Raw genomic sequence first — 10,501 nt, 5'->3', positions numbered from 1 at the left:
TGATCTTTTGAAGATTGTTCTTTTGAGTTGGTTAACAATCTAGGATGCTCTTCGGGAGTCGTAAGTTTCGGATTTGTGAGGCTTACTAGTTTTGTCTATTGCAAACATATTTCCTCACCCTAATCTTTGATCTAAACAGAAATCAAATAGGCTTATCTTTTAGAGGAAGATTGGTATCAAAAGTATTCACTTTGGCTAAAGAAACTCTAACGTTGTAAAGGACGTCAGTTAAGAGCATCAATTACGTAGAACCTTACGAGGTTTAAGAGGCGGAAGGAGCGCGACTGTAAACTGAATCGCTTGGACGATGGATTCGGTCTCAACTACATTCCAGTCTGAAGTATGATAGTAGGATAGTACCTGTAGGATAGTGCCTGTAGTGGCTTAATACAGTTTGGTGTTTAAATTTGGACGAGGTCCCGGGTTTTTTTTCAGTTGCGGTTTCCTCGTTAACAAAACTTTTGGCATTTTGTATTTTTCCTTTTCCTTTTTCGCATTGTATTGTTTATCTTTATAGTTGGGTTTAGTAGATACGTCCAACTAATTATGATCGATCACGAGACTCGTTCTTGTAGAATTCATATCTTTAAAGATAGATAACAAGTTTAATTACTTGGAAGAATTCCAGTTGGAGTATTTGGATACGACTAGATTGATATTGGATATTGATTTTTGAGATCATCCAAGTATTATTCTTAACAATCAGGTTCACGGACTCTTTGTTTATATACATACTAATTGAGAAGACGGTGTATATATAAACTCTCTCTCTATATATATTGTCAAGGATCATTCAGTTGGTGTACTTGCAATTGTATTAGGTTTTTCCCATAAATGTTGCTGAACGAAAAAGTTGGTAGTGTATTTGGTACCCCGCGTTTTCACATGGAGGACAAATTATATTTTCAATTAGGTATTAGTAAGGCTGCACAAGAACCGGTTGACATGAACTGGACCGGCTTAGAACCGAAAATACCGGACCAGAACCGAACCGGTACCGGAGTAACCGGGACAGAAGATTAAGAACCGGCTTAGACCGGTACTGGGATCGGTTTTTGGGGGAATACCGGCCTGTACGGACCAATTGTAACGGCTAATAAAAGCCATCGATTAGAGTTTCATAGATTAATCTTAACCATATATTATAGGGTTGGTACAAGAGTTTATAAGAAAGTTTCACTCTTTCACTTCTTCTTTTTCATCTCAATCTCTCACCTGAAGCTGAAGAACAACAACAGCAGCACAAGTTAATCAAACCAATCCATCCCTTCTTCTTCACCACCACCATCTTATTTTTCTTCTTCGCCAACCAACTGAAGAGACTTACTTCTTATTCTTCTTTTTCTTCTTCAATCAACAAGTCAAGAATTTCTGTTGAAAACTAATTAAGAAATTAAGATGGTTGCTGCCAATAATCAAGACAAGGATTTGAATGGGTTGTTGATATTGATGGTCTGTGAGAAGAAATTGGTTTGAATCTGTTAAGTTTAATACATGTTGATGTTAATACTGCCATTGAAGATGAGAAGAAGAGATGGAGATTTGAGGTTGAGAAATCAAAGTGAAGAGCAAACCAGGGATAGAGGAGAAATACAAGGTGTAGATGTTGTTCGAATCTAGGTTAGAGAATGGGAAAGTGATGGATCTGTTTGCATATTAAGGTTTGTTTATCTAATTCCCTGCTGATTTCACTCTCGAAAGTTAATTTCATCTATCTCAGTTAAGGTTTTGAGCTAATTATATTAATTTCAACTTCAATTCCTGGATCTCCAATTTCTAATTGAAATTTGATTTCATTAATTTCAGATTCATAGATCTTGAGCTAATGATATTAGGTTTCACAGGGTTAACAGGGAGGAATCAGATGGAGGAACAGTTGAAGCGTATAATTGAAGTGGGAGTTTATTTTTGTTTCAAATTAAAGGCAGGGATAATGTTTATAATTTTTGTTCAGTATGCAAATTAGTGTGATTATAATGATTTATGCAAATCAGTTGAGGATGAATTTTGAGAATTTTTCATTGTAATTTGGCTTGTTCAATTTGTAATTATCTAAACATAGTCTGATTGATGTTGTTGTAAATGTATAAATGAATGAATTAAATTATGAAAATGAATGAGTGTATTTTTCTCAAATTCAGATGGATATCAATGGCGTTGATGTTGCAGGTAAAAACCCGGTACCGGACTTGTACCGGACCGGTACCAGAGTACTTGTACAACACCAGGTACAAGTACAGGTACCGATTCTCAAATTTCAGTACCGATCAACACCAGGTACAGGGATCGGTTCCATAGGAGAACCGGACTGTATCGGCCCTTGTGCAGCCTTGGGTATTAGTCAGTTGTCACAAATCTTCATATCATAGAAGATTGATTTCCATTTTACTTAATCGTTGTTTGGCGCGACAAAAATTCATGTTGTAAAGAGCATAACATCATTTTAGCATAAGCACCGCGCAACAAACCTTTTTTTGGCAAGGGAAATATTGAGAACCTTGACATCGGATAATCATCATAACAAGCTGTAATATCATTAGCAGCATGTGTATTACGAACCCTCCTAAGATAGTCAGGTTCAGAGCATAAGAAAAAATAGTAAAAATACCATGGAATAGTAAAGAGACACGCAGTCAAGCCCGTTAACTTTATTGTCCATAATAATCAAAATTTTATGTATATTTCAGTAGTTTGAGGAACGAAACAATTAGGATCAACAACCGGAGCATAACCAACATAATATGTTCTACAAAATATGCAAACTTCTCCATACGTTTTCCCCCTAAAATGACAATACGGGGGGACATGGGAGCAAGTAAAACTCGTGATGAAATGGCTAAATTAAATTAGATCTACTCAAGGTATGATTCCTTCCGTGCAGTAAACGAGAAAAACAAACATCTATACAAAGAAAAACTGATGGATGATTTTAACTAGCGCGAACGCCGTCAAAGGTTAAATACCCACCTAAAGATGAAACACACAGACATAATAAACAACGAACTGCGATATTAAGTGACATTTGGTCTGCCTAGTCTAAATGGAATTTTTGGTAAAAAGAGAGTTTGACCTATAAGATTTTATCTAACAAGTTATACAAGTACAAAAGAGAGATTTAAGCAACAATGCATCCAGACTGTTTGGGGAAAAAAATAGAAATGGAATAAAAAAATAAAAAAAAATAGAAATGGAATAAAAAAAATTACAAGATGATGCACAAAGATAACAAATAAAGCAACAAAGAAATACTACAAAAGAAAGATAAACAAGATTTCAACGACTGAAAATTCATTTGAAATGGAACATATCAAAGCAACGTCTCTACTCATCGAAAATGAGCAACTCGACACTTTTCCATTACATAAGGAAATTCTAGATAATCCTTCATCATAACTTCTAACATCAGAGAATACATGCGTTTCATCGGCCTCGAAAAGAGAAGCACCACCAATAACCTCCGTAAAACTTTATGAATAAGGTAAAGTTCATGGACAACATCCATCTCACGCTTCAACGCAGACGAACATTCTTATTTTAAGTGTCATAGTTCCCCATGACATCACGAGCACTACAATAGCCTACTATCGGCTGCGTAATAAAATAAAAGCGCATCAACAAGAGAGAACAAACGACAAAAAATAAAATCTACGCAAGAAAAATACATTCAAAAGAGTACGCGGAACATTGATGCCATATCATGAATATACATACCTCCTACCGAGATTCTCCGCAGGCAACAAAGAACCACCAACAACATAGAACCTATTCATACTACGCAACAGTAGAAGAATTAACAATAACCAGAATATCCTAGACAACAATAAGATTACTATGAACCTTCGACTTGGTTTCAAGGATTTTCCTAGCAATCTCCTACCACGTTGAACTCAACTAACAATACCAACAACAAAAACTGGAGAACCAGACCCTTGCTTTTCACCTTATCATAAAAAATTGGTGGAGGAGGCACGACGATAGCATCACAACTAAAGGTAAGAAAAAGTAGCACACACATAAAGATCGAAGAAATACTTACTTGAAGATAAATACCGAGAACCAGTGCAGACGAAGCAAAAATCTACCATCATGCAACTCAGAGAAATATGCATTCTAAAAATAAATGGTCAACAAACACATAAAAAACACTTATTTAGACAAGACCTATCAAAAAAGATGATTCCACCCCTCAAAAATTCGAACAGATGCACTACTAAGGCCAGAAAATATACAAATTGGAGATGAAACGACACACGCCTAAAACACAAAAAATTTCTTCTCTCATTCTTCAGGGTTGATAAAAAATAACAAAATATCGTGTATAATAACAAGTTCAACTCCATGTAAAATAATACTCTAAAGTGTATGTGGTTTAACTATAGTAACCCTTGAGTAGCACCGGATCGTGGGGGCATATCTTATAATCTCTACAACAGGGACCCTTAGTTTCCAAGAAAAGGGTTGAGAGTTAGTTATCAATGAATAGTACTCTTAATTTTCTTAATGAAGTTTTTCATTTACTATGTTTTCCTTTACGTTTTCCCTTGTGATCGTAAACTTATCTTGTGTTTAACTTGGTAGTTATACTTAGGTATATGTTGTCTAGTTATTCAGCCACTACAATATTCTGTTTGGTCCTTATTTACAACTTATGTGCTCTTTAGAATACTAAGCCAATGAACACTTGTAACTTCTTCTTTTTTTTCTTTTTTTTTTTGATAAATCTCATAAATTTCATTCATGATAAAATAGAGATTACAAGGACTTCAAGAACATCAAGATCAAATATCAAAACACAACTAAAAGGCACTAACAAAGTGTAATCCGTGAAGAAAAGTAACAAACTACCAAAAAGAGTACAAAGCAATCTGAAGAATGAAAGAATGGTTTTTGGATTATAATCCAACCATTTTGATAAGGTTTTTCTTCTTGAAAAAGAGATCTACTAATAAAAATACGAGAGTAATATGCCCAGAGCCTTGAATCTTGATCACCACTCTTGAACTTCCATCCAAAATCTCCATTGAAATCACAAAAAAAAACGCCATGAGAGCGCATAAAGGAGAAGACATAAACAAAAAGAGCAAAAAACCCGCAAGAACACCATAAAATCTCCTAAAAACAGTGGAGATTGAAGCAAAAACTAAAACAAATCTAACCTAAACTATTAATGATCTAAGAAAACAAGAAAAAGTAAAGAAACCTGCTCAGATCTAGCCCGAAATGGACTAGATCTGAGTAGTAAGCTTTAATGGTGGTAGGAGGTTTTTTGGGTTTTGAGAAGGAACTAGAGAGGATAGAGAAGAGAAAAAAAGATGTAAATCGGGTATGTAACCTTCTCTAAATATAACTTTTATACCTCATTGGATGTATATTTTAACACTAAACCATGCAAATATTTGTGTATATGTTGATTTCATATTTCGTTCAGCATTTTGTATTTTCTTATTATCCTGCTTAATATTTTTGGTTTGTTATATTATTGTTGGGGTAGTTGCTGGATTTTACCAGCAAGCTTTACAACATTTTAATTGAGGAATCCTCTGTTTATGCTTTCACCAACAAACTTTTAATTCTAAATCCCACTCGAGTATTAATTCTTCATACGGGCCTTTTCATATCACTGTATTCCCAGTTGAAGCATGCTTCAACATAGAGGTATTGTAGTTCATTTTATTTTGTGTGCTTTGTGCGACAAGGATGAAGAAATTATTGAACATTTACACCTTCAGTGTGAGTTTACTTACTCAATTTGGGCTCACTTCACTTTTACCTGCAACGTACATAAAGTGCTAGAAAGGTTAGCAAACAACTGGAAACTTGGAATACTCAAAGATTGAAGAGATGCTGAAAAGAAGTATGGCCAATTCTGCCTTGTGGTGTATGCAGGAATTTTCGAAACAAAAATTTAAAGTTGATGGTTCAAGATACGAATCCGTGGAAGAACTCATCATGGCTATCAAGCAAGAAACTATTCCCGGATGACCAATAAATTCAAACTCATTCAATAACTTTTCTGTTCACCACATTCCCTTTTACTGTATGGACATTATGAACTGTAGTTAAGATGCTCCACACTTGTATTGATTTTTGCTTAAATTTACTTATATTTCTTGTATATTTATTTACTGGGACACACTGTATTTTTTGAGAAAAAGAAGAATGCAAAAGTATAAACTATTGTATCTAAAGTCACGACAAACCATGCAGCACGGACACATCAATTTTGGGTTGTGTCCGCTTCCAATGCGCATCTCCTTATTGGACACATCAGTAAATGCGTATGTCGTGCACAAATTTAGTAAAAATTTCTGACAACCAAAATACTTTAGAATTGTACACACTTTCTCAAATGGGAGACAAAATATATACTCAATAAATACAATCTTTTTTTCTTCTTCAATATTTTTCCTACATGAATGACGGAATAAGGTGATAAATAGGGATGATCAATTTCCAGGTCGGCAAGCTTCATCCATCATAAACTACAAGAAAAATGGCGAGAAAAGAGGCACCTGAGAGGATCTTTACAATAGCATATATGCTCATTCATTCACAAATTTCTTGTTTATTAATAATTTGTCTAGAATACAAAGCATAGTTTGGATAACTTAGCCTAGATAAAGAGCGGCCATGATGCATTCTGAGAAAAGTTAAATAAATGGTTGTGGTTTGCTCTAATTAAAATTAATCATTATATGTGTTTTACTAATTAGTGTCTCATTAATATCTCATAATGAATAATTTATTAAATTTCATCGTTAAATATCTTATTAATTAATCTAATAAATATGTATTTTTACATTACCAAATAATTTAAAAAAAATTACTTTATCAATAGAAATTAGTGGTTAGTAGTGGCTGGTAGAAGTGGTGGTGGTGGAGGCGATAATATCAGTGGTGGTGGAAAAAATAATGCCAATGGGTGGTTTTATGATGGTGAATAGTCGTGGACAATATTAGTTTTGTATATTTACAACACAAGCAACATTATATCGTGAAAGATGTAGTTGGTTATCACGATTGACAAAAACAAATATCATATATTTAGGATGATATAATACCATTTTTTAAAAATGATCATAACCGCCGGATCACCTAAACGATACCCTTGCTACCTTTAGCACCCAGTTGTATAAATCATGATTCTAACCGTTAAAATAAAATTAATTGCAATACAACAGAGTATATAACAATAAAAAATGTAATGGAATGAATAAATTAACGATCTAAGTTTGTTCAACTAATTTTACTCATGATGTTTGTGATTTGATAATTAGAAGTACGACAAACGGCCAACAATCCACACATGAATGAAAATTCACTTACTAAAATGCAGTTGACAATGCAGACAGACACTAAAGAGAGTTCAAGCGGAAATAAATTGCATGGGGATAAGTGATAAGAGGGGAGACTTGTCACTACCATGGCTTGGAAAGTAATATCCGATTTCAGCGCAGAAGTGCCAGTTAACTATGCTTCGCATGTGTGTTCTCCCTGCACAGCCTGTACCTAAGCCATGATAAAAGGAGCGGGTTTTGGGTTATGACGAAGCCATTGTGAAATCAGTCAACCCTTATGAATATGATAATTAATGAATTTCACGTGGGCGTGTACGGGCAGAAGCGACGCGCTGAGCCGGATCCCGGGCGAGGTGATAAGTATACAGTTAGGGATGGGTCGTCACCCCGTACTCAAATTTCTGAAATTCTTTGTGACACGCCGGCCTGCGGGTCTGGTGCCAAATATTCAAGGGACGCTACGTCGACGACCCGATGTAGTGATGACTAGTAGGATAAAAGGGTCCTCGCATGCACTTCGACGGGTGCGGGGGGCAAGAAAGCTAGTCGCGAAGATCGGGATTCATTTGGGTACTTGGAATGTTGGATCCTTGACGACGAGACTTCGGGAACTGACAGAGGTGGCACGCAAAAGACAAGTTGACATCTTATGTGTGCAGGAAACCAGATGGAAGGGTGCGAAGGTCCGAGAAGTAGAAGGCACAAGCTCCAGGCTCTTCTTCCCAGGTTTAACCAATGAGAATAACGGTGTTTGCATTCTAATCAACAGAAAACTGACGGATCATGTCATAGAAGTCCATAGACGGGGAGATAGATTAATCCTCGTGCGAATTTTGCTAGGGAAGGTGTTTCTAAATGTTATCAGTGCGTATGCGCCCCATGAACGGTCAACTGGGGACGCCAAGCTTGAATTTTGGAAAGCACTTGACGGCATGGTAAGTGGTGTACCCCCAAGCGAAAAGCTATTCATTGGGGGAGACTTCAATGGACATGTTGGTGCGTGCGGTTCGGGGTACGATAGGATTCATGGGGGATTTGGGCTCGGAAGAAAGAACCAGGCGGGTAAAGATATCTTGAACTTCGCCGAGTCCTTTGAACTCATGATTGCTAATACCTTCTTCGAGAAAAACGAAAAACATCTGGTTACCTATAAGAGCGCTCAACATATGACCCAAATCGACTATATCCTCGCGAGGAGAGAGGGTAGAGAAGATTTCTCTAATTGCAAGGTCATACTGGATGAGTGTGTGTCCACCTAATATAGACTACTAATAGCATATTTTCATATCACGGCGCGCTGCGATCTGAATAGAACTAAAAACCCACCGAGAACCATGTGGTGGAACCTCAAGGAAGATACCGCACGTACCTTCAAGGATAAGGCACTATCCGAAGGCGAGCTCTGTGAGGATGGGGAAGCGGAACACATGCGGAAAGAAACGGCTAGTCGGATCCGACAGCTAGCGGTAGAAGCACCGGGAGAATCCAAAGGTAATGGAAAACGGGACCCAAAAGACACCTGGTGGTGGTCTCCAGAGGTGCAGCAGGCTATTAAGGACAAGAAAGATAGATTCAAGAAATTTCAAGCCTTCAAAAGCGAAGAAAAGCTTCGGAGCTATAAGGTCGCCAAACAACAAGCAAAGCGAATGGTGTCTGAGGAAAAAGGTAGAGCTTATGAAGACTTTTACCGAAAACTAGGCACAGAAGAGGGTGAGAAGGGGATCTACAAGATTGCTCGGTCGCGGGAAAAGAAAACTTGTGACCTTATCTAGGTCAAGTTCATTAAGGATGCGGACGGTTGAGTTTTAGTAGAAGACGCGGAGATAACGACACGATGGAAGGATTACTTCGACAATCTTTTCAATGCCGATGATGGTAACCCCCCAGTCAATCTGGTGGGCTACAGTGAACTTGTAGCCCTGCAAGAGGAGGACATACCCACCATCCTCAAAAGTGAGGTAAAAAAGGCCCTAAAAGGAACTAAACGAGGGAAGGCACTGGGACCTGATACCATCCCGATTGAGGTGTGGAAGTGTCTGGGAGATGAGAGGATTACTTGGTTGACCAAGCTATTCAATAGTTGATAAGCACGTAGCAAAAAATTGTACGCATATTTACATTTATTAGGACTCGTTATTTTGCTAATAATAATATTTTAGTGGTTTTGTAGAAAGTACAAGCGAATTTGATCACCGGAAAGTCAAAAGTATTAAAAGGAAAAGAATATTTTACTTTATGTGTATGTGATTACAAAAAGGGAATGTTATATTTGGAATTGAAATTAAAGTGGGGTTGGCTCATGCAAACTAAAAATGGGAAGTATTTTATCTTTCTTACTTTATTACAAATATATTCCACCGGGAAAGATGATTTATTTGTCATGTGAGAAATTAATTGAGAAATATTTACACGTGAGATTATTTTGGAAATAAAATAACTCTTTCTTCATTTGGGAGATTTTGGAAATAAGGAGAGTTTATTATTTCATTGGAAGCACGAGGTGGCAATACTATTTGGGGAAAGATACTGATGACGACATCAACTTGCATGCAAGATATTTCATGGAATAATTTATTTTGATACTTTGATTAATGAAATAAAACAAAGGCAAGGTGTATAAGAAGGTGTGTCGACTATTTGAGAGGGGAAGCGCGGCCACATAGCCGTTTACAGAGAAGAGAAACAAGGGTTTGGTGTACTAGAATTTTCTTTTCTCATGGTTTGCTAAATTGAATGATTTTAATTGTGTAAACTCATTTCATGGAATAATTTAGGTAGAAACCATTTTAATTGTGTAAACTCTACATTTATATGCTTAATAGTGATTTGATTGATTAATAGTTTTTCGTCATATAGCTTGTGATTTAATTGCTCATGTGATTTTCTTGATTATTTATGCTTTTCAATTGATATTTTGTGCTTTGGTTAAATCCCTTGACGTGGTATACTTTAGGATTGATAAGTAATGCTTTAGAATCACTATCCATGAAGCGAAGAAAACTATAGCGGAGAAACAGTATTTGAAAAAGCATGGAATATATTTTGTAAAGATTAGTAGAGTTTGGATAGTTAATTGGTGGAAACCGAAACTCTAATAACCCATTCCTATTTTGTTTGTTGTTAAGAATTATTTTACTTTGTTCCGAATTTCTACAAAAATCATTAAAACATCATCATGTTGGTTTTTTACCTTTTGGTATTAG

At 36.3% G+C, this 10,501-nt stretch overlaps 1 protein-coding gene across 1 annotated transcript; it reads left to right on the top strand.

Annotated features, from left to right (window-relative positions):
• The first annotated feature begins 7,780 nt into the window (after positions 1 to 7,780).
• Positions 7,781 to 8,557, top strand: LOC113305689 (craniofacial development protein 2-like). Its single transcript, XM_026554704.1, has one exon. The coding sequence runs from the start codon at positions 7,781 to 7,783 to the stop codon at positions 8,555 to 8,557; it is 777 nt and encodes a 258-aa protein (XP_026410489.1).
• The last annotated feature ends 1,944 nt before the right edge of the window (positions 8,558 to 10,501 follow it).

The sequence above is a fragment of the Papaver somniferum genome, chromosome 8 (genome assembly GCF_003573695.1).
Source record: "Papaver somniferum cultivar HN1 chromosome 8, ASM357369v1, whole genome shotgun sequence".
In the NCBI taxonomy this organism is placed as follows: Eukaryota; Viridiplantae; Streptophyta; class Magnoliopsida; order Ranunculales; family Papaveraceae; genus Papaver; species Papaver somniferum.
The sequence above is the reverse complement of the archived record's forward strand: the minus strand, read 5'-3'. Positions and strand labels throughout refer to the sequence as shown.

Bases quoted from the DNA above. Each gene is read 5' to 3' on its own strand.
- LOC113305689 (XM_026554704.1), top strand. From the start codon at position 7,781: ATGACTAGTAGGATAAAAGGGTCCTCGCATGCACTTCGACGGGTGCGG.